Source organism: Mastomys coucha, unplaced genomic scaffold (genome assembly GCF_008632895.1).
Source record: "Mastomys coucha isolate ucsf_1 unplaced genomic scaffold, UCSF_Mcou_1 pScaffold16, whole genome shotgun sequence".
In the NCBI taxonomy this organism is placed as follows: domain Eukaryota; kingdom Metazoa; phylum Chordata; class Mammalia; order Rodentia; family Muridae; genus Mastomys; species Mastomys coucha.
Window position 1 is genome coordinate 73,951,450 of NW_022196898.1, and position 25,843 is coordinate 73,977,292.

A 25,843-nucleotide genomic window follows, 5' to 3' on the forward strand; every position below is an offset into this window, starting at 1 on the left:
ATATATATATACATTTGTGTGTGTGAAACAATAATTAACTTTTTAAAAGTGTCCGTAATTTGACAGGAATCAAGTAGCAGGTAGTAAGAGGGAGGAAAGGAAAGAATAAAATGATCTAGTTAGAATTTAATATAAAAATAAAAACAAAAAGTGGTTTAGTGTTTGCATCTAACAGAGTCAACTGTTGTGATTGTTAGAATTTAGAAAACACACTTATCCAAGGGCAAGAGGCACAGGTATATTAAAACCTATAACTTCAGATTTTAAAGAAACCTAATGCTTGTTAATTAATGGATATATTTTATCCTAGTGTACCTATGCCAACCATCCCAGCCATCAGTTCTAGTTATGGCAATTAATGTGAATTTTACTCAATGATGCTCTTCATTACAAGCGGAAACTGCTTCCTCCTAGAATCATAAACATCCTTTGAAAGTAATAAGCTGAACGTGAAGAAAAGCAGCTGGGATGGTGAATAAACAGTTGTGTTATTTGCTCAGCTCTCTGTAAGTCATAATAATGTCCCCTAATTTAGAGACATAGTATATCACAATATTTCCTATCTTCATGATGTATTATACTTCACCAACACTGTCACCAGAACTAAAGACTCAGAATGTTTAAGGGCTTGAGAAGTGCAGCTTCTATTAAATTAGATTTGTATTTTTTTCTTTTTTTTCCCCCTCTGGAAACTGCCATCTTGAATTGCAGTTCTTTTTACATGCCTTAGGGCTGAGATGCCAATGTGTTCTACATGAGTTTCAAATGAGATACTTTCACATTATCAGTCTAATAGAGGAGCGAAGACATGCAGTTGCTTGACAGGTACTTCCTAACCACAGCTAAGGAAATATTCTGTCCATGAATGGAACATTTTTTTTGGGTTAATAGCTACAGAATCACTAAAGGAAGATAAATTTGAAACTATTCATACCTTTAATTTTTTTCACAATTATATGACTTCTGGGTTTGGGGAGAAGGCACATTTGGAAAAGAACTTGCTGTTCAAACATGAAAACCAAATTGGAATAGTCAGGACCCACACTAAACCCTTAATAGACAGGCAGAGTAGCTCACTTCTAACTGCTTTATAGTGCTAGAGCAGCTGGGCTAGGCAGACACAGGAGGATCTTTGAAGTTCATTGACCAATGAGCCTAGGGGAGGGGATGAGCTCCGCATTCAATGAGAGACTCGGTCTCAAAACATAAGGTGGAGAGCAATGGAGCAAGACACCCAAATTCAATCTCTGCTCCTCCTCACATGAACGCATATATGTACACACACAGATGTGAACAAGAACACACGCTACACAAAAAAGAAAGAAAAAAGGCATAACTACAAAGAGATGTTACATTTCTTAAATATGGCAATTATATCTATAGAAGGAAAAGCTAATCTCTTTAGATTGATTCATATAAAAGATAGAGGTAATCTTTTTGAAATTAATTGAAAGAATTTTAAACTTTCCCAGGGACTATATTTTACTGTGATACACTAATTACTGTTACAAAAACACTTGTTAAAGATATTTTCTGTAACATAGCTTGTTTTTAGAGCATAGTTACTAATGTCATGCATGGTTTAACATTTAATATTAAGTATATTTTCTATTTGGAATAGAGAGAATGAACATGAAAACCTTTACAATGATTTAATAGTAGGCTGTGGCCATATTGAGAACAGAGGACAACTAAGTACTTTGAAGTATGGGCACATTATCATATGCGATATTTGTGTCTTTGAAACATGACTGTAAATTAGAGAATTTTAAATGTGCCCATAAACCTGCTCCTCAAAATATCTCCTGAAAATAAGTTGTCAAACAAAGAATCCATTAATCACACGAAGGGGTATTCACGTGGTAGTTTGTAAATTCCACATGAAATCTTATTATTACACAGTAGGTCTACAGCGCTTCCCACTGTGAAGCACAGTGTAATTCTAGCCCTTGGGAGAAAGCACCAGAGGCCAGTCCAGGTTCCATGGATTGACTCTGGAAAGATAAAGTATCATATTAATTAATTAACATCAATTAATTCCCCCCCCCAAAGAATAAGAGAATGTGAGAGAGAAGACCCTATACTAGTGATGAACCTTCCTCTTGACTGAAACTATTTTCAAAGAGAAGCCACTTAATGTGCACTTAGTGGGCCTTTTCCACAAGGAAAACCACATTTAGTTAAATAGAATAATAAATGCTGTAGGTGTTAGTCAGTTGGGGATCAGCTGGGCAATTGCATGGACAAACAGGATGATTTGATGACCAAGACAATTAGACAGTCAGGAATTTGAATGGTACTTGCCAGATGATCTGATTTCAGTTGTTTAGTGAAAGAATGATTTTCCTCTGACTTTGAGAGAACAGTTTCAGTCTATTGAGCCTACTGCATCCTTCTTTGTTTATATGTGTGTGTGTATATATGCGATATAGATGATATATATAATTTGTAGACTCAAGGAGAGTTACTATGTACTCTGAGTAGTAAAGACTAACTTAAATAGAATCATCTAAATTTCACTTATATATAAATTCATCAGGTTATAAAGCAGAAAATAAAACTATCTTCTCCTGCAATTATGATCAGCATAGAAATAATCATCTTTAATAGTTTCACATACAGTCTCACTTGTTTTTCTCTCCTTATGAATATGCTACATTATTCATTAGCCTAACAACTTTCTAAAGAATATGTATTATGTATGGACCCCATATAGTTTTAGGTGATGATATAGTAGTGAACAAAGACCCTATCCTCATGGGACCTAAACACTTTTGCCATACACATTTTATAATGTAAGAGTCATTCTGCTTCAACCATTGTTCTTTCACTCAGTGGTACACTGTCAACATTTTTCCCCATCAGCACTTACAGCCCCCTCCTCTGGAAACAGTGTTTCTGTTCACAGTCTGCACATTTCCATTCCCCATCTCTGTCTCCACTCATAAAACAGTCTCTTCTCTCTTCTGTGTTTCTTCTGACTTCTATTGAAATATATTTGTATTGCATTTTGTTGATGTTTTCCAGGTCTCAACTTTCCTGCTTCTTTATGGCAGGTGATGCCCCCAACTCTTAAAAACTCTCCACTGCTCTCGTTCGCAGTGGCTGCTTCATCTCAGCCTTTCGCTAGTACTTCTTGCTTTGCTTCAAAATGGGGTATATTCTGGGCTTCCACTTTGACTCTGTGGCTGTATCCTGTCTGTCTATGGTCTAATGAATTTGACTGCTGCCTTCAACCTAATGAGTCTTGAATCTCCCCTACTTTATTGTACATTTTAACAACACAAATCAGGACTCACCACCCTCGCTTTCACTCCAACGTCTCTTCCTGGGGTATATAACTCAGTGCCAGAAACCTCCTCACACCCAGGCAAGGTGATTCCCCCTTTGAACATTCTGCCTTCCTTGCTCCCCACCCACAGTTTATAGCCCTATCGAGTGTCTATTATAAACACAAATGTTCCCATAGCTCAACTTCACTGTGCTAATCTTAGGTTTTGCTGACACCGTTTATCCCTTAGGCTAGAGTAAATAGCCATAAATGTGTCTTGCTTCACTAATCTGTCCTCACTACTGTCTGACTGAGTTTTCTTATGCAAGGATTTTATTATGCATTATTTTGAACAGCACTCCTGTGCCGACCTGTGACCTATAGGAAATGCTGTTTGTTCAATGCCCTAACACAGCTTGTGTCATTTAGCAGCTTCCTGACTCTATCAAGTTACATTCCTTGAAGACATGTATGGATCTTTCAGGTTTGTCTTAGTCAGGGTTTCTATTCCTGAACAAAACATCATGACCAAGAAGCAAGTTGGAGAGGAAAGGGTTTATTCGGCTTACACTTCCACATTGCTTCTCATCACCAAAGGAAGTCAGGACAGGGACTCACACATGGCAGGAACTTGAAGGCAGGAGCTCATGCAGAGGTCATGGAGGGGTGCTGCTTACTGGATTGCTTTCCCTGGCTTGCTCAGCTTGCTTTCTTATAGAACCCAGGCTGACCAGCCCGGGGATGACAACACCCACAATGGGCTGGGCCCTCCCTTTTTGATCACTAATGAAGAAGATGCCTTACAGCTGGATCTCATGGAGGCATTTCCTCAAAGGAGGCTCCTTTGTGATAACTTGGAGCTTGTGTCAAGTTGACACACAAAACCAGCCAGTACAACATTCTAATTGATTCATTAGTGAAGAGCCATGCTTTCATGGTTTTAAATTTGAACATTCTGCTCCAGTCCCTCGAACATTCCTCATATCCCCTTCAGCCCCCACCTGGATGGTGCTTCCTCTTGAATGAACTATCTTAGAGTCTGGCTCCCCTGACAGTATGCTTTATTCTTTGTTCTCTCAACTTCTTTGATCAGCATCTCCAAGATACTCCAATGATTGTACTAAATTTCTAAACATAGCCCCAGATGAGCAGTCTTTTGATCCTGCCCATAAGCATTTAATGGAATTATGCTGGGGTGCTTGCTGCTAATCAGAGAGTTCTCTAATTGCTTTTTGGTCTTATCCACTAGACTGAGTATTTTGAGAGCAGAGGCCATTTCAATTATTTTTATGGCCCCCAAAGTAAGTATTGTGTTTGGATGATAGTAGAAAAATTATTGTTAAGTGAAAAATTAGTTCTTCTCTTGTGACACCCATACCCCGCTGCACCAACCTCCAGGGTATAATTAACTGAAAGATGAAATTAAGGCCTATAAATAAAATTATTCTGCAAGACAGAAGAGTCTTCTTAGAACAAGTGATAAATACTTCTTGCAATATGTAATATTATTTTCATACATTATGAATATTACTTGATTCATAAACTACAATCTTCTATGTGTGTTTCCCTCCTATTGAAATCAGTTTGCACTTCTTTTATGCTTCTAAACTTTAGAAGATTCACAGAAAAAAAAGAATATTTACAGAACTTTTAGGATTCATTTTATATTCTGTTTATTAAGGTTCAGTAAGTGTGTAATTATTTTAAACCTTAATTTGATCCTATATTCTTGGACAAGTTGAATTACTTTTGAATTATACTATCTAATATCTAGTGATAAAAATTAATATCTCTCTTAAGGATTATAAACTTCCTCATATGTTTGTCTGCCAAGCTGAAAGGGCCACTTAGCATGTTTCTTTTCAATTGTCAGGAAAATGAGAATGATGGTCATTGCTGCTTCCAGAGTTGGCATCAGTGTCAGGTTCATGCTTATCTTACAAATTTTTCTTCACATAGTAGCCAGACCAAAGTGTCAACTATATTTCAGGAGCATTACTTTTTTTTTTCATAAAAGTAATGCAATCTTTCAAAATATACTCTATAAAGAAGACACCTAGATTAATCACAGTTAAGGGTAGGCCCCATGTCCAGCAATAGATAGATGGCTAACAAATCCAATTTTAACCCACACCATATGTATACAAACTCCATCTACTGCATAAAGAATCTTCTCTGATGCTGGCTGAGCAAGGCACTGATCTATGGGTACAGTAATGTCATTGGGGTCATTTTTATTGCTATGTTTTCTTTTTTAGCAAAATAATAATAGTATTAGGCTTCCCCCTAGGCTCATGACCCATCTAGTTTCTGGTTCTTGGTCACTTTAGCAGTCAGGTATGCATTCTGTCTCACAGAATGAACCTTAAATATAGTCACAAAGTGGTTGGCTACTCTCCTGACATTTGTGCCACTATCGTACCAGTATCTCTTGCTGGTAGGTCATAGTTGTAGGTCACAGGGTTTGTAGCTTGAGGACAGGGATGATTACCTTTCTCTTCCCATGCATAAAATCCCCTCAGCACTATGATCACTTGCCAGTAGGGGTAAAGCTCCTATTAGTGACTTTTCTATGGTTGAAAACAAAATAAGAATTGTGTTCAACAACAGAGCCTTAGCAACAGGTTGTAGAGGGCAACCAATAGCCTTGACAGTAGCCTATGATGTTTGCTCAGTCCATGGGACTCTTTGACCAATGATACAATAAGATATAAAACCCACTAGAGCTTTTACTTGGTTGAATAAGATGCTTAATTGGGGCATTCTCTTCCTCATTATAAAATGCCTTCATTTAGATTGATTTAATATACGTATATAAATTAGGAGGCATAGTAGGTTTCCATATGGTTCCATGTGGTTTTCCAAAAGGCTTTTAGCATCCGCTCTCCTTGACCATATTTGCTCCTTTACAGTGTTCTCCCATCCCTTTCCTCACTGAATCCTCCTCTTCCAGTTATCCCTTTATCTCTCCATAACACTAAATTCTGTTTGCCCTTCCTTGGAAGATCCTCTGCCTCCACTGTCCACATCCCAGTACCTAACCTCTGTGATTATTCAGGTTACAGCATAGATATCTGAGGTTGAAGAGCTAGCATCCATATGTGAGAGTAAACATGTGACATTATTTATTAATTCTTATTCTTAGTGCCTAATGATAGTCTGTACAAAAAACCTTTGCTCGTTCCAGTGAGCTCAAGACTATTCCCTGCTCTCCCTTCTGTTGAAGGGATTTGGTGTATCTGGCCTTATACTGAGGTCTTTGATTCATTTGGAGTGAAGTTTTGCACCGGATGATAAGTATGTGTCTATAGAGATTCTTCTCCATGAATCCTCCAGTTTGCCAAGTACAATTTGTTGAAGATGCTTTCATTATCCAGTGAGCATTTCTGACTTCTTTAAAAGATCAGGTGTCTGTTGGTGTGCATAGTTATGTCTGGGACTCCAACTGGATTCCCGGTGTCAAGGTGTTTGTTCTTATGTGAATACCATGATTATTTTATTATAACTATGCAGTACAATGTGAAATATGGGATTGTGATAACTCCAGCAGTTATTTTGTTATTCAGGATCTTTTAACTACCCAGGGTTCTTATGTTTCCATATGAAGTTGAAATTGCTTCTATTTTTTTTTTTAATTTCAGTGAAGAAGTGTGTTGGAATTTTGATGGAAACTGTTGCTTTTGGTGGGATGATCATTTCACAATACTAATCCTATTGATTCCTGAGCATGGGAGGTCTTTTCATCTTTCAGTGTCTTCTTTAATTTCTTAGTTTTATCTCATCTTAAATTTGTATTAGGCTTTTGTTTTATAATAGTAGGTAAGTATGCACTTATATGAACTGAGGCACATGCTTCAATAGTAAACAGTTTGCTCTTCATCTTCTGATTCACATACAGTGGAATTATTTCTCAGATTTTGCCTGATGTCTTAATGAAATAGATTTTCTTATTAACAATTTAGTTCTTTTTCATTACTATCTTTTCTCCTTTTGTTTACTGAATTTACAGTCAACTGGATCTAGTTCCTTAAATTCATTTATAGCCATTAAACTAATTGAAATTGGATGGAAATGTTTTTCACTTACCATAATTATTTTTTGTATATTTTTACTATACTTGAACCCATCTTATATTTATAGAAAAATTACATAGATACTCAGAAACATTGAATTTCTTGAAGTTCATTTCTAGAATGAAGATTCACCACCCCTCATACTATTATCCTATAGCTCACCATCCCCCTTATTGCCTTTATTCTTCTTTATTAGACTCAGGTACCCATCAAATTAGGAAACCAACATAGTTCTTCCCAATTACTCCTGAGACTCACTTTAGCTCTTTCGGCTCTTGGGTTGTGTCCACTGTAGCTCGGGATCACACATTTGATCATCATCTCCCCTTATTTCATTTCAAACTGGAAACACCCCTTCTTTGAAACCCTCCTTAGCACAACATTGTCTTGTATTAAGTTCAGGCTCCCTGTCTTTGACTGAAATGCTGTAGAGCTTCCTATTTAGTTCAGTAGCTTTCTATAACTTTCCAGTTTGTCTCATTACTCATTACATTACTCATCATTTACTCATTGCATTAACTTTGCTCTCTTGATTAATAGGGGTCCTTTAGACTCTTCTTTCAATGAGTTGAGATCGAAGAAGAGAGAAGCTACCTTTTGTTCACTCAGGATTTAGTGGTATATTTTGAAGTTATCTGCCTTGTCTTCTGGACAGTTGCTGCTGTGAAGTGAATGTCATGCTCAACCCAAATATTCAGGCAAACTCATCTCAGATTTCATCCCTCTCTTGCCTGAATTAAAACAATCTACCAACATTCTTGGTGTGAGAAGGAACAAAGAGAAACAGCAGTTTGCTTTCCATATCATTGGCAGGAACTGCCTCCATCTCCACCTGATCTTAAGGCAAGAGAATTTGTACCTTTAAGTTGTGTCCACTGTTAGTGGTATCTTGAGTATGCCTAATAAATAACAAAGCTTTAGGAAGTGAAGGAGCCATGTGTGAGGGTGAAGGTGGGGGTGTGGGGTGGTAACATGGCAAGATTTTCTTTTTGCCTTTGCCCAATGTGTTCTGGTAAAATCTCAAATATTGCTGTGATCAACACAAGCCAAACTATCTAGTTTGCTAATCTTTCACTTTTGACTGGCCTGGATGCTTTCAGAAAGTAGTCATAGCAACTAATAGTTTAAAAAACTGAATGAGTAACAGGCATAGCCATGCTATTCCAAAATCAATGTCACAGGTTGGTGGACAATTGAGGCAGTTTATAAAAAAAAAAAAATACTACAACTCTCTGCCTCTCTGCCTTCCAGGCCATGAAATGAACACAAGGGGTGTGACTTCTCCCTACAGCACTGAGGATTAAGTGTAATTATACATATGAAAGAAAATCTACAAACTATAAAACTTCCTACAAATATGTCAATACACACCAGTCTATACTTTTAGGTGGTCATAGTGACAGCTACCATTTTCTACTCTCCTCCCCACCCTAGACTCTGTGCACCTTTCTGGAGCCCACAGCATCCCAACATATATTATCAGCCTCATTTTCCTGGTGAGGAAACTAAAGATCAGAGGGTTAAACAATGCCCATGATCTTACAGATAACTGTGAAAATCCAAACTCAGGTATATCAGATTCCAACACCTGCCTACTTAATGAGGATCCCACATTCTGCTCCAAACTCTTTCCTGTAGTATGAGCCTCAGAACTACTAACGGAGAAAATGACCTCAAAACTCTCATTTGTTATGAGCTATTGGCAAGCCTTCATGTTATCTCAAAGCTCAAAACTTCCCAATGTGGAAACCTTTCTATTTTTGGAGAAGCAGAAAAGTCTTAATCCACTAGTGACTCTGGACTCTGATTTTTCTGCCAATGCTTCCCCATCTTCTGAATGAAGATCTTAGTTCACTACTGACTCTAGACTGTCATTTATCTGCTAACATGTTCCCCATCTTCAGTTTTGTCTCTTCTCTCTTCTCTTCTTCTATCCTTTCTGCTCTTTTTCTCTCTCTCCTTCAATGGGAGGAGAGGCCCTTGGTCCTGTGAAGGCTCTAAGCCCCAGTGTGGATACTTTGATCCTTCTTAGAAGGGGGCACAAAATATCCATGGAAGGAGTTGCAGAGTCAAAGTATTGACCAGAGACTGAAGGAAGGACAATCAAGAGATTGCCCCACCAGAGAATCCTTGCCATATTCAATCATGAAACCCAGACACTATTGTGGATGCCAGCATGTTCTGGCTGGCAGGAGCCTGATATAATTATCTCCTGAGAGGGTCTGACAGTGCCCGGTTAATACAGAAGTAGAGTCTCACAGCCATCCATTGGACTGAGCACAGGGTCTCCAATGAAGGAGCTAGAAAAAGGACCCAAGGAGCTGAAGGGGTTTGCAGCTGCATAGGAGGAACAACAATATGAACTGACCAGTACCCCCAGAGCTCCCAGGGACTAAACCATCAACCAAAGAGTACACATGGTAGGACTCATGGCTCCAGCTGCATATGTAGCAGAGGATTGCCTTTCCTGTCATCAGTGGGAGGAGAGGCCCTTGGTCCTGTGAAGGCTCTAAGCCCCAGTGTAGGGGAATGCCAGGGCCAGGAAGCGAGAGCATGAGGGTTGGTGAGCGGGGTGATGGGGGAGGGAACAGGGTTTTGTTTTGTTTTGTTTTGTTTTGAGGGGAAACTGGGAAAGGGGATATCATTTAAAATGTAAACAAAGAAAATATCTAATAAAAAAAGAAAAAAGATAAAAAGAATATAACCAGAAAAAAATCTTTAGCCTATTGAGGAATTAAATACTCATTCTGGTCAATGTATGGCCTATGTATGAAAATTATTTAAATAATAACATAGCCCTGTGAATTATTGATAAAATTTTACAAATACAGACTTTCCTCCCTTCAATTCTTTCCAAGTTAACCTTGGTTGGCCTTCCTCAGTTTTTCATGAACAAAACTAGTGATCTGACATGTGATTGTTATGGGTCCTTAGCTAGACCAAAATTATCAAGAACAGTGATAACACTCTCTGAATTTGGTGCTTAACATGACTTGTCAAGTATGTTTAGAAGTTTCTCTATTTTAAGTGCCCACAACTGTGATTGATGTGAAATGCTGACTGCCAATGTTGAGTGGAGTAAAGGGCAGATGCAAAAGAGCTTGGCAGAGTGAGATATGGTCAGCCCAGGCCTTACTCCCTCATCAGCACGCATGCGCATGAGATATGGTCCGCCCAGGCCTTACTCCCTCATCAGCACGCATGCGCATTTAACACTCAGGAAGTCACTCTCACATCACACTGCCTGCCAAGCATTTAAACAGAAATTGGCCTATTCACCCAAAGTACATCTGACATCATTGTGGACAAGTGTTGGTTTGCGGGGCATTCTAGGGTGCGCGCGTGCGTGTGTGTGCGCGTGCGTGTGTTTGTGTGTGTGCATGTGTTTGTGTGTGTGCGTGTGCATGTGTGTGTGTGCATGCGTTTGTGTGTGTGTGTGTGTGTGTGTGTGTGTGTGCGTGTGCTCTGTGTGTATGTGTGTACTATGAGATCTATATGTGTACATATTTATGGAGCTCCGTGATTCAGCTAAACTTCTCACCAGCTAACTCCAGGTATCTGCCTGTCCCACCAGTGCTAAATTTTATATATATAGGCTACCATGATCAGCTTTTCCTACATGAATTCTGAGGCTCTAAACTCAGGCTTTCATTTTACTTACTGAGTCACAAAATAAATCACTCTAATAATTAATATACATAAATAGTTTATATTGAAAGCAAATAAAGTCAAATCAACTCTAACAACAAATTTACAAAAAATTTAAAAATATAATCATCTTCTTACATCTTCTTCCAAATGATGGTGAAAAAAATGATAACCATAATTTTTCTGAATGAGTTTCCTATTATGTTTTATAAACAAACATGATATCACAGCAACTTATAGTATTACAGTGCTTAGTAACCTTAAAGAACTGAAATAAAATTCTTATGAAGAAACTAGCCCAAGTTTGGGTTTTCTCTCTTCATTTTCTTCTTTGCAATTTATTTGAGTCCAACAATACCTTCATTTTTTTGACCTAAATTTTTTTATAGCCTTTGTGTTTGTGTTCTATTTTAAAAGTCATTTTGAGCATGCCCAATAGCTCCAGTCAATTCTGTTTTCAAGTATGAATTTGCAGGTGCAAGTGGACTCACAATGACCTCATACATTTAATATGATAGTAACTGGTTCTGGAGGGTAATCCCTTGGGAAAATATCTAGGGAAAATGCTGGAAGTTAGCTTCCTTGTCATTTTAGCACAGTATAGAAAGTCTGCTTTCCTAGACTTCCTTCTAAGCAGTTTACTGAGGGTCAGAGGTGGAGGAATGGGGTGGGGAAGGGAGATGCTGGCAAACAGAAGTGAACTTACTTCCTGTGGAACTAGAAGAACAATCCCCTGCTCTAGCTATAGACACTGAGTTTGCTTTCTGCAGCCAGAAGCCATTTCTTTTTTCAGAGATCCAATGGGTTGGGGATGAGGTGTGAAATATTGTCTGACAAGCCGCCCTGGGGATTTTTGCATAATTCTGCCTGCGTTCTACAACACTAGTGTTAGTTTGAGATACATGATCTCAGGATGTGATTCAGAAGCTAGTGTGAAATCCATAACTCTCTAATTCTGTGAATTCTTCTCTGTATTAGTAGCACTTTGTTGAGTAATTTAAAAACTGTATTTTATTTTAATTAAGTTTTATAAGGATTTTAAAAGACTTTGAGATAAGGGGGGAAAAAGTCTTAGTGTCCAAAGTACCGAAAATGCTCTTCAACTGTTAAACATGAAACTGCTTAAAACTTGGGAAGTAGGATAGAGCTTACTCAGTTGATCGTATTTAATTTGGGGGTGAGTTGATCTTGACAGAAATGTTATTTAACGTAAGAATCATCGGTTTGGAGAATGTCCCTTTTATCCTGCCTTGACGAAATATTTCCTCTTTCCCCAAAGGTATCAGATACACACGGGACTTCAGCATTCTATCATTAGACCTACCCAGCCCAACTGTCTACCTCTGGACAATGCAACCCTACCTCAGAAGCTGAAGGAGGTCGGTTATTCAACCCATATGGTTGGGAAGTGGCACTTGGGATTTTACAGAAAAGACTGCATGCCCACCAAGAGAGGATTTGATACCTTTTTTGGCTCCCTTTTGGGAAGTGGTGATTATTATACACACTACAAATGTGACAGTCCTGGGGTGTGTGGCTATGACTTGTACGAAAACGACAACGCGGCTTGGGACTATGACAATGGCATCTATTCAACACAGATGTACACTCAGAGAGTGCAGCAAATCTTAGCCTCCCATGACCCCACAAAACCTCTGTTTTTATACGTTGCTTACCAAGCTGTCCATTCACCACTGCAAGCCCCTGGCAGGTACTTTGAACACTACCGATCCATTATCAACATAAACAGGAGGAGGTATGCGGCCATGCTCTCCTGCTTGGATGAAGCAATCCACAATGTGACCCTGGCTCTAAAGAGGTATGGATTCTATAACAATAGCATCATCATTTACTCCTCAGATAACGGTGGGCAGCCCACAGCGGGAGGAAGTAACTGGCCTCTTAGAGGCAGCAAAGGAACATATTGGGAAGGAGGCATCCGGGCAGTTGGCTTTGTGCATAGCCCACTTCTAAAAAACAAGGGAACGGTGTGTAAGGAACTTGTGCACATCACCGATTGGTACCCAACCTTGATTTCACTGGCTGAAGGACAGATTGATGAAGACATTCAGCTAGATGGATACGATATCTGGGAGACCATAAGCGAAGGTCTTCGTTCGCCCCGAGTGGATATTTTGCACAACATTGACCCCATCTACACCAAGGCAAAAAACGGCTCCTGGGCGGCAGGCTATGGAATCTGGAATACTGCAATCCAGTCGGCTATCCGGGTACAACACTGGAAACTGCTCACAGGAAATCCTGGCTACAGTGACTGGGTCCCCCCTCAGGCTTTCAGTAATCTGGGCCCAAACCGGTGGCACAATGAGAGGATTACCTTGTCCACTGGCAAAAGTATCTGGCTTTTCAACATCACGGCTGACCCATATGAGAGGGTTGACCTATCCAGCAGGTATCCAGGCATCGTGAAGAAGCTGCTGCGGAGACTGTCACAGTTCAACAAGACTGCAGTGCCTGTCAGGTACCCCCCGAAGGATCCTAGAAGCAACCCTAGGCTTAACGGAGGAGTCTGGGGTCCGTGGTATAAAGAGGAAAACAAGAAAAAGAAGACAAACAAAACCAAGGCTAAGAAAATTCGAAAGAAAAGTAAGGTGAAGGTGAGGACGAGGAAGCAGCTAGCAGCAGCTCGCTCCTCAACAAAATGCCACCCAAGTGTTAGCACTGGCTAAATGCAAAACTTTCTGCCTTGGTTAAACTTATATTGCCAGGTTTCTAGGTAATTCAGAGAATTTGGCTTAGAATGACCTTGCCCAACCACCTCGGGCTTGTTTTCACATTGCTCTGTGCCAGAGACTTCTGGCACCTGGTTGCCACATGGACAGAAGTACCCTCCTGGGTGCCAAAGGCTATGCTCCTGTAGGCCACACAAGGAGGAGAACACACTTATTAATTTATCCCTAGTCTGTGTAAACCGTGATGAATCATGAGTCAGTTGACCAAACAGAATGCTTTGAATCCCTTGAATCGTGAGAGGAACTGTAACCCACGGTGGACTTGAGTGCAGGGTAATTACAGGGTAACATGATTGAAAAATGACTTTTGATGCCGTCAGAGGTTATGTCCCTTCAAAGGTTTAAAAACAGTGCTTCTAAATGGGGCGGGGGGGGAGTATGTATCACACGAAACTTGGGCTTTTAACCTAATTCTATTTCGTATTGCTGTCGCCTGTTCTCTGAGAAAAACCTGTTTCTCTTCCAAGGACAGTTTGTATCTCATCTCATCCTGCTTAAGGGAACGGTAGATAATGTCTGCACATTGCCAGACATGAATGTAACTACATCCCAAAGACTTTGATAGAACAAGAATTTTCATATAAAGTGCCTAATTTATTTTTCAAAAAAAGTTACACACATGATTTTAATTATTTTGTTTTTAGTTTCTACATTAAGAATTTTATTTCAATTCTTTGAGGTTACTAAGCACTGTAATACCATAAGTTACTGTAATTTTATGTTTGTTCAAAAATATAAGAGGAAACTCATTCAGAAAAATTACAGCTATCATATTTTACCATTATTTGGATGTATGAAGATGAATATATTTTTAAATTTTTGTAAATTTGTTGTTACACAGAGTTGATTTGACTATTGTTCCCACATAAACTATTTATGTATATTAATTATTAAAGTGATTTATTTTATGGCATTAGTGTGCCTTTCCTGATTTAATATTTAGACTTCCAGAAACAATTATATTATTCGTTTTGACAAATAAAAGTCTTTTTAGTATTTTTAGCTGCCCAGGCTGACTTTGAACTTGTGATTAATGGATGTATACCAGCTTGCCTGACAACCAGCAAAAATCTTTGCAAATAGGCATTAAAAGAGATAGTATACTAACACAGTAATAAATAACGATTTTGCAAATGAACAGATTCCCCCCCCCCCAATGTGGTCACTGCATTAAGAACAGTGTTCTGTTATTGATAAATAATATTTGCAATGGCCCTGCTCTTACAAATAGTACAGAGTAGGGTAAAATAGAAATGGAAAATACAGGTTATATGAGGCCTAATTTAAAATCTACTGTGGAACATGAGAGGATTAAAGAATAATTATCTGTAGTGAAACTAATCACAGGGCCATGGAGCAGCAACTGTCCTGACATGGATCTTTCTTGGACATGCTCTCTCTTAAAGCAGAAGGCATGAAGCCACACTTGAAGAGCCACAGACAGCAGGAACTGTGGCTAAGAACCATGACCTGACAGGAGGTGATGGAGGAGTTGGGCAGGGCCTACACCTTTGACCATGCAAATATGAGAAATAAAAGGCTGTCCTCCATAGCTCTGAAAACCTGTGGAGACATCTGTGAGCTAGCTCTGAACTGTACTAAAATGGGCAAGATGAGTAAATAATGCTTAGTTTTACTATTTTGTTTCTAAAGGGTAAAGCTCCATTTTGCTACATAGCATTTCCTGAAGTTTTGTGTTATAGGAACATTGTCAATACAGGCCTTTCTTGGTAGAATGTAAAAGGGTGCTGTGACTTACTAACATAATATAAAGTTCTGTTATATTATAGCTAAGCTAAAACAGAGTTTAGAAGAAAAATAAGTTTAAAAAACCCTTGGTTTATCCACACATGTTGGTGCACACCTTTAATTCCAGAACTTGGGAAGCAGAGGCCTGTGGATGTCCCTGAGTTCAAAACCTGCCTAATCTGTAGAGCAATTCTCAGGCCAGAGTAGGTTATGCAGACCCTGGGAGAAAACAAAAACAAAAGTATTAAAATTTTAACTAATGGTATCATTTTAATGCATACCTTTTCAAAGCTTATTTGACATTATAATTACAAAAGATGAAAATTTCTACATAGCCTTTTGCCATTCATTTTATCATAAAAATTCTTCTTTATAATTGGTTATATTTGAGTAGGTTTCTGGAAGACTGTAAAATTGTTATTGTAAACATAGAATCTTTCCATGCAATCTTTTTTTTGTTTTGTTTTTTTTTTTGTTTTTTTTGTTTTGTTTTTTTTGTTTTTTTTCGAGACAGGGTTTCTCTGTATAGCCCTGGCTGGGCTGTCCTGGAACTCACTCTGTAGACCAGGCTGGCCTCGAACTCAGAAATCTGCCTGCCTCTGCCTCCCAAGTGCTGGGATTAAAGGCGTGCGCCACCACCGCCCGGTCGTCCATGCAATCTTTTATATGTTCCTAGTATGGCAAAGGGGCCAAAAAGGGATCAAAGAAGAAAATTAAGATTGTAAATTTTAACCCACACTAGAGCCCAGTGTTACCTACTGTGGTGGGATTATTAGTTCTCCATAAATAACTGTAAATTCTTTTTTAAATATTTATTTATTTTTCATTTATTTTATGTATATGAGTACACACTGTAGCTGTACAGATAGTTGTGAGCCTTCATCTGGATGTTGGGAACTTACTTTTAGGATCTCTGCTCGCTCTGGCCCAAAGATTTATTTATTATTATAAATAAGTATACTGTAGCTGTCTTTAGACTGCATCAGAAAAGGGTGTCAGATCCCATTATGGATGGTTGTGAGCCACCATGTGGTTGATGGGAATTTGAACTCAGGACCATCGGAAGAGCAATCGGTGCTCTTACCCGCTGAGCCATCTCACCAGCCCCAATAACTGCAAATTCTTAATACTGAATACAAGTCAAAAGTTTCCTGACTGGAAATGGCTCTACAATTATCTATTGCTACTTTGAAGATATGTTTATTATTCGTCGGGTTTGTTCATGTAGACAATATATTCTGATCACCCTACCCATTCCCACAGAATTTCTTCTTTTCTCAATAAGTCTCCCTCCTGCCCTTTGCTCATGGTCCTGGGTGGGCTAATGAAGAAAAGTCTCAGTGTCTCACTCTGGAAACTAAAAGGAACGCACAAAATTGTTTCCCAAGTGTTCTCAACAAATCACCGTGCATCCCCAGAGGGCTGGGAGGGGAAAGGCTGGGCAGGGCTTCTTCTGACCCACTCCAGCTCTGTGCTCCATTGCCTGTTCCCTTCTGGCTAAGGCTCCAGATGCATTTCTCTGCTGCCTGTGGCTTTCTGAAGTAGAAACTATGTCATTTAGGACTTCTGATCCTTCACTGAGGACGACCAGAGAAATCTCCCCTGGCTTTGCAAAGAAATAATTTGTGGAGATGGCTATTTGGACAGGATGGGAATGGAGATTAAGAATGGTCTCTTCAAACAAAAGAACAATAACAAAACAGTTTTGTATGAAGAACCTTACAGTCTGGAATCACAGAGCTCTTACCTGTCTAGTCTACTGCAAAGATTCATTCCATCTGTATTTATATGCCTTTTCACATTTTTCTAAATATTGATGAATATTATAATTTTCCTGATAAAATTTCCATTAAAAATCTTAGCTGGGAAGCTGTGCCACATAAAGTTGAATAATTATAGCTAATGTATTTTACATTTTGATTCTCCAAGGAATTTGCCTTCAGGATGGGTTCTTCTTATTTGTAATACTCATAAACATGGAAATTGTGACTGTGCAGTACTTGCCAGGAAATTGCCTAACTCAGCAAACAAATCCACACATGATAAGCCAGGAGCTATTTTGTTTCTTAAGGGGAAAACACATCACAATATTCATTTATTGAACAGCTCTTTACAATGGTTTGCCCTTTTTCAGGTTACTTTCTAGCCAAGTACTTTCTAGCCCAATAAATACTTAATTAAAAAAAAAGAAGAAGAAGAAGAAGAAGAACAGTTTAGTTAGGTGCTGAACAGAAAATTCATATAAAAGACATAAAGATTACAAGAAGAACACAATGAGTGGCAACTCATTGGCTCAGCATCTGTTAAGTGGCATAGTAGTGCCATGTACACACGGATATGGTGACAACAGCGACAGGATCCAATGGTCCCTGCTGCATCCATCCTCCTAGAAGACAAAAGCACAGCAGCCATATAAGACCGCCACGCCCTCTCAGACACAGGACCCACATTTCCTCTTGCTCTTTCTCAATGTTGTTTCACACTATTTTACATATGCTGATGTGTTTATTCATCTATGGCAACATTGCCACTATATAAAACCACACCCCAAACATAGTGTTTTCAGTATAATTTGAATGATGAAGTAAAATCGTATACTCTACTATTCAGCAACATTTGCTTATATTCTCTTTTTTATTTCTTGTATGAGGGTTTCATAGTTTAAAAACAGAACTAATCATCTTTTTTTTTTATTCTTGAGACAGTGTCTCTCTATGGAGTCCTGACCATCCAGGAACTTGCTGTGTAGACCGGTTGTCCTGAATCAGTGTAACCCTCCTACCTCTGCATTCCAGGTGCTGGGATTACAGGAGTATACCACCATCATGACCAGGTTTTCTTTTTAATTTTGAACAAGGTCACATGTAGCCCAGGATGGCTACAAATGCACTTAACTAAACTACATGAAGATGACTGCTCAGTCACAGTTCTATTGCTGTGAAGAGACATGTGACAAAGGCAACTCATAAAAGAAAGCATTTCTTTCTTTTTTTATTGGATATTTTTTATTTGCATTTCAAATGTTATCCCCTTTCCCAGTTTCCCTCCTCAAACCCCCTATCCTGTCCCTTCCCTCTGCTTCTATGAGGGTACTCCCCCACCCACCTACCCACTTCCACCTCCCCACCTTGCCATTCCCCTACACTGGGGCATCGAGCTTTCACAGGATCAAGGATCTCTCCTCCCATTGCTGTCCAACAAGGCTATCCTCTTCTACATATGTGGTTGAAGCCATGGGTCCCTCTGTGTGTACTCTTTGGTTAGTGGTTTAGTCCCTAGTTGTTTGATATTGTTGTTCTTCCTTTCATTGGGGGTCCATTTACAGTTTCAGAGTGTCACTCTATGACTGTAATGGCAGGGAACACAGCAACAGGCAGGCAGGCATGGTACTGGAGAGGTAGCTGAAACTTATATCTACAAGTTGGATGCAGAAAGGGACTAGGCCAGTTGAGCTTTTAAACCTCAAAACCCCTCCCACTAACACTCTTCTTCCAAACAGCCACACCTCCTAATCCTTCCTAAAAATCCATCACCTAGAAACCAAGCAGATCTATGAGTTTCTGGGGGCCTTTATTATTCATACCACCACAATGAACTTGAACTTCTGAGAGGAAGTCTAGTCCTCGGTGGAGCTAAAGCTTAAAACCCCAGCTATCCTAAAGGGACCTAGGAGCTTCGCTTGCTCCCAGTACCAAGCCTCTGTCTCATAGACACAGCACCCCCACACCCCCTAGATTTGTGGCCATCAGTCATGTAAGGGCAACACCCAAGCCCTTTCACTTGTCGATGAGGCATCCCTAACATCTCAGACCAAAACAATAGGAAAAGAGATGTGACCTGTGGTCAGGGAGGCTCAGGACAGTTCTCCATGCTAATGAGGTACCTAGAGACCCAGAGGTCTTCGCCTTCCCTCCCCAGATTCCCTTCCCAGACATTCTTCCCGGCAAAAGATATTTAATCTAAGGCCCACCTTGAGAAGTGGGGTACGGTTTTATACATCCACTCTCCACAGTGACAATAAATGCCTCAGAACCATGAACCATCCATCTCTTTCCGTCAGGATCCACAGTAGGAAGACATGGAGAAGGCCTTTGCCTAGGAGTTTCAGCCTAGTCTCCTGTGGAAGGCCTCTCTGCGTTCCCAGCCACAACCGGCCCACCAAGCCTGCCACTCTCTTCATGGGACCAGCTGCAGCTCCCCTTTCTACCTCCCCGCCAACCCAGGCTAGACCCAGCCCGTGGGCCCCACTCTGTTCTCAGCTCTTCTGCTACTTCCAGTGGCGCCTGGATGTCCAAGAGCCTGAGAACTCCATGGTCCCGGCCTTGTCGCAGGCCCGGGGACCCCTGAGCCAGCTCTGACTTTCCTATGTCTCAGACTGAGCTTTCCCACCACTGAAGCAGTGCTGCCTGGCTACCCCTGCAGCCCAACACCCTCCTGGGGGGCAGCCTGGGATTAGTGCAGTCAACCTGCTAGCATTCAGCCTCCCCAAGTGGCCATGCCCTGTGGCAGAGAGGACAAGGGACTCTCCACCCCCAACCCTGCAATCCTGACTCTACTTCTGAAAGTTCTGGTTTTACAGATGTGTGGCACCATATCTAGTTTAGAATTAACTATGTTGAATAGCATGCCTCATAATAGCAAAAGGGACATAAAGTGCAGAAGTTTCTAGCACTATAAAAACTTGTTACTGGAACAGAGTGTCTCAGTCAAAAAAAAAAGCTCAGCAGAAATCAAATAAAATGGAGAGCAAATTTTATCTATATCATTTTTATTTCCTCATAACACAGAACATTGCCTTTCGAACACAGCTTTGAGTATTACAAAACGCACTAGCTTTAAGCTATCGCCAGGAAAGAAACATAGGAGCTGAAATTGTGAATGATTTGTTTGTACCATTTTGGGAAAGGAAAAAAAAAAGTAATTAGCAGATAAACTTGTGTGTCTCCATAGGGATATGGAAGCTAAATGGCTTAAGTTTCATATCTTAGTTTGTTTGGTTTTGTTTGTTTGTTTGTTTGTTAATTTATTTATTTTTGCAAAACTCTCCAGATTGACAAGACTAAGAATCCTATGTTTTGGAAAAGATATACCCTTCTTACTCATATTACCAGCTGGGCATCTGAATGACATTGATTCATTGACTGGCATCAATCAAGATGTTCACAAAAGTTAAGGAGTTTAAACTATACCTACCCAAATATTGACTGCACTTCTCTGATTTACAATTTCCTTTCTCTCCAATTTGTCACAATCCTGTCACAGTCTCTGTCAACTGGCAAATACAACTGCAGGGAACAATAAATCCCCACGTTGAAATGTAATAACACAAAGACTCATTAAAAGTAGTCCTACCTATTCGCTACCTGCCAATTTTTTTTCTACTGATAATTTAGTGGGAAACATGCTATTTCACAAATCAAAAGTAAAGTGTGTCTTCTAGATAAAAATCCAAACCCAGTCATCAATGCGATTATGTCATGTGAATCCTCCCAGGATCAGTGCTTTCAGAATGAATGTTCTTTCTGCACTGAGAAGTGACTGAAATATGGTATCAACTGAGATTTAAATTCTAAAAAATGATGAAATTCTTATAAACAAGCGTGGGGGCAAAAGGAGAAGTTTGTCTGTGCCTTCTGAACACGTCCTGGAATGAACTGCTGGCCTGTTTAATAGGAAAACAATACACAAATTACTTACGTGCACAAAATTACTCACAAAGTGAAGGTCTTTGCACTGGAACAACATGATGTAGATCTGCCCCATGCCCTACAGGGGAGGGAAAAGGCAGAATGCAGAAAAGTTTAGAGAGAAGCGTAAATGATGTATAGAAGAGTCAGTAGGCTTGGAGACACTTTACAGGGCATAGTCTATTGTGCCTGTAGAACAAAGGATTATAAATAACACTTTGGAAGGCCAAAATAAACAGGAGCAAAATAGTAGATGAAAGTGTCCTATGACAGTGGTTTGTATGCAAGATCTTACTCTAAGATTCAACAGGTTGTATTTGCATTTTTATTCATATGTATATATATAATCAACTATGTTATATATATTTAAAGAAAAAGAGACCATAAATTTGAGAGAGGGTTTGGGAAGACAGAAACTAGATGAAATATTGGTAAATGATGTAAATATAATGTGTATACAATATTTTATATATTTGTACATATATTTAAATATATAAATTATATGTGTATATAAATTATATGTGTATACACATACACATATAATTTTAAAAGACAGGAGATTGACTAATGAAAACGCAGGATAGGGACCACAAGTCAGTGTGCTCCTCCTTGGCAGACCAATATTTTAGCAAACAAGTCAGTATTTTACTAAGGATTCCTATAACTTGTGAGGTATCGTGATAAACTTTCCTACATCTTGGGCTCTAAACTCCTTTCACCTAAAATTGTCACTTCATGAGGTCATTGTACCTGAATGTGACAGTCAACAGAATTCTTTACATGGTTAGGAAAAAAAATCCTTTATTATTTGAAACTACTTTTTTTTTTTTATTTCTCTGCCACCAAACATCCAGAGGATCTCTTCAAGGAGAAATAGGATAACATATCTGGTCAAGGGGACTTACCATCTCTTATGCAGGTACCTAGTCTCTATTTTTAGCATTTCCTGATAGGAACAACTCTGTCTCACATCCATACAGAGAAAAAGGTAAACACACTGGCTTTCATTATTTTTGCTAGGCATTTAGATTTAATATCAGCTGGATAAATGCTATCAATTATTTTTCTTGCCTTCGAGCTTTACTGAAAGGTACAGTTTCCACAGAATTCCAGATATGAGATTCCCAGATGCCAAGGTGTCCTGTGGTCTCCCTGCTAGCTGCAGGGCAGTGGGGCCTAAGGAACGTATGGAATGGAGAAGACCCACCTTTACCTACACTCTGGCTTGTGCTGTCCAGTTCCTGGCATCCTCACTGGCCTCAAGCTGGGCCATTTTACATCTCCCACGCAATTGTCATTCCAGATTCAACAGCTGTGGTTGGCCACCCATCTGAGTACTCCTGTTAGTGAGATGGATATCGGGGGGCGGGGGGGAGCAGAGAAGGGAGCAGAATGAGTGTGCCATATTGGAAAGGGAGCAGAAACAGGGATAGAGTGACCCCAAGTTCATCTTTGGGGTGCTGTCATAAACTTTATATTTAAACCAAGGAAGAATCAGGGCAGGATGCAAAAGGTATTCAGGATTAAGCTGTCCTGGTTCTGTGTAGAGTCTCCTTAGTGATTATCTCAATTATGGTTCTACAAGGTCGTTCAAAGAAGTCCCTTGCTTGAGGTAACAAACCTGTTTGGTTGAAATGATTACTACTATTTCGGGGTACAGCTTCACTCTCGTTTATTACTGCATTGTGCTTGATATCCTATTTGGCCAGGCCTTGTTCTTCCTGTAATCCTAGGTGATTTCAGGTTTAAGACAAAGGATACAGACCTATAGGTGAATTTTAGGGGCCTGGAATAGGATGCTACAACACATTGCTGGTAAGATTACTCAGTTACTCTTATTATTATGCCTGCAGCTTTAAAGGGGAATAAGAAAGATTAGGTATTACTGGCCTTTGGGTAGATTATATTCTGATTGTCATGGCTACCTGCAGATGAGGCACTGATGCAAAATCAAGTAGAGATGTCAGGACTGATCCTTTTGGTTACCCTGTCAGCCAGTGCTTCTTAGCAAAAGCAATTTCTAAGTATCTAATGTACAAGTATGGTTCATGTTTGACTTTCATGGAACCTAGATGACCTCTTTAGAAAGCCTATGTTTGGAAATTCCCCAGATCTTCTTTTCTTTTCCCTGGAACTGAAAACAAAAGCAGCATTTGACCTGCCTGACCCACTGATCCACTAACCCACTCACTCCCTTCAGCACAAGCCAGCACTTTCTCCACACTCTTCAAAATGTCTGCTGCTGTTCTTGTTGGCTTCTCTCAAATCCTGCCAGTTGGAAGTGGGGCTCTCTTGTCTTTCTTCTAGACAATCATGTTTCAAAACCCAGTCCTTGTGGTGAAGGCCTAGAATCCCAGTACTCAGGAGGCTAAGGCTGGATAATTGCCAGGGGTTCAAGGCCACCTGGGCTATATACAAGACTGTCTCAATTTAAAAGAAAAGAGAGAGAGGAAGAAGGAGGAAGAAGAAGAGGAGGAGGAAGAGGGCGAAGAGGAAGAAAGAATGAGGAAGGGGAGAGGAGTAGGAAGAGGAGAGAAAGAAAAAGAGGAATAGCAAGAGGAAAATCAAGAGAAGGAGGAAGAGGAGGAAGAAGAGAAAGAGGAGGAAGAAGGCAGCAAGAAAAGAATAAGAGAACAGAAAAGGGAATCATTTCAAACCAGCTGCCACAATTTTTAGCAAAAAACGATGAGATTTTTGTGTATAGAGAACTTGAAGCAATGGAGTTGATGTCATAAAAAATTACCAATAAACTTGCTTATTAATTGTTAAATTAACATACATAGTAATCTTATGTATGGCATTTGTATATATACTGTGTTATTTGTCACTGTGCCTTACTGTCTACTAACCACTAATATTCAAATATTAGTATCTTTACCTTTGGCTAATGGTATTAAGGATGTCCAATAATAGCAAAAGGTTTAATTAACTACTCTCAGATTCATAACCATCATTGCATGTTTAATTATGGTTATGCTTGTGTCAGTTATGATATTCCAAATTCATGTCTTGCTGCATTTTCTACTGTAAAAGGGACATACTGCTGGGTTATATATATTTTAAGTGAATGCATATTTACCCTGAAGTGAGACAACTAAAGCTATGCTTTCTGGATTATGAGTTGTTCTTATATATGAATATTGCTTTCTATTTCCTAAGCTATCCCTATTTTATCATTCATAACTTTTTGTTTGCTACTATTTGTTTGTTTTGTTTGGGTTTTTGAAGCAGGGTTTCAGTGTATAGTCTTGGCTCTCCTAGAAATAGCTCTATAAACCAAGCTGGCCTCATACTCACAGAGATCCACCTACCTCTGACTCCTGAGTGCTGTCATTAAATGCATGTGCCACCACTGCCTGGACTACTTTTATTTAATAATCTTAATTATAAAAAAGTAAAAATATCACATGTCAAAATTAGGTAGACCCAACGTCTACATAACTTAAGGAACTTATATACATAGAGAAGTGGCATTCAAAACAGCAGCTATGAAGCTTCACATTAAATCTATGCTTTCAATATCAAATAAATTTAATGCACTTATTCATCATAACCCCCCCAAAAAAATCCATGACAGAAATGAGATTTGAATAAGAATTAGTTATCTTTTAGTAATCATAATCCTTTCTACATGTAAAATTGATATAAAATTTACTTCAAGAAGTGGTGAGAAAGAAGAGCAAGAGGGATCAGTGGGTAACATACTTGCTACTCAGCCTGATGGCAGAACCAGGGGCCTACATAAAGGTAGAAAGAAAGAACCCTACATAAAGGTGAAAGATGAACACTAGCTCCTCAATTATCCTCTGACCTCCTGTCATGCATCATGGTATATATACTCCTGGCACATACCCATATACTGCTAGCACATACACCTATACTCCTGGCACGTACCCATATACTCCTGGCACATACCCATATACTCCTGGCACATACCCATATACTTCTAGCACATACCCATATACTCCTGGCACATACCCATATACTCCTAGCACATACCCATATACTCCTGGCACGTACCCATATACTCCTAGCATATACCCATATACTCCTGGCACATATCCATATACTCCTGGCACATATACATATACTCCTGACACATATCCATATACTCTTGGCACATACACAAGTACACCTGGTACATACCTATATACTCCTGGCAAATACCCATATTCTCCTGGCACATACTCATATACTCCTTGCACATACACATATACTCCTAGCACATACCTATATACTCTTGGCACATACACATATACTCCTGGCACATAAACATATACTCTTGGCACATACATAAGTGCACCTGGCACATACCTATATACACCAGGCAAATACCCATATTCTCCTGGCACATACTCATATACTCCTGGCACATACCCATATACTCCTGGCACATAAACATATACTCTTGGCACATACACAAGTACTCCTGGCACATACCTATATACACCAGGCAAATACCCATATTCTCCTGGCACATACCCATATACTTCTGGCACATAAACATATACTCTTGGCACATACCTATATATACCAGGCAAATACCCATATTCTCCTGGCACATACACATATACTCCTGGCACATACATATGCACTCCTGGCACAACATATACACTCCAGGCATATACACATATACTCTTGGCACATACACATCAGGCATGC

General features: G+C 39.5%; 1 protein-coding gene across 1 annotated transcript in view; it reads left to right on the plus strand.

Moving 5' to 3' along the window:
- Window positions 1-14,658, plus strand: part of Arsj (arylsulfatase family member J) — an 80,899-nt gene extending 66,241 nt beyond the window's left edge. The window contains exon 2 of the mRNA XM_031375374.1: window positions 12,272-14,658. Within this exon, the coding sequence (XP_031231234.1) occupies window positions 12,272-13,682 (1,411 nt within the window). The 3' untranslated portion in view covers window positions 13,683-14,658. The remainder of the gene's footprint in view (window positions 1-12,271) is intronic.
- The last annotated feature ends 11,185 nt before the right edge of the window (window positions 14,659-25,843 follow it).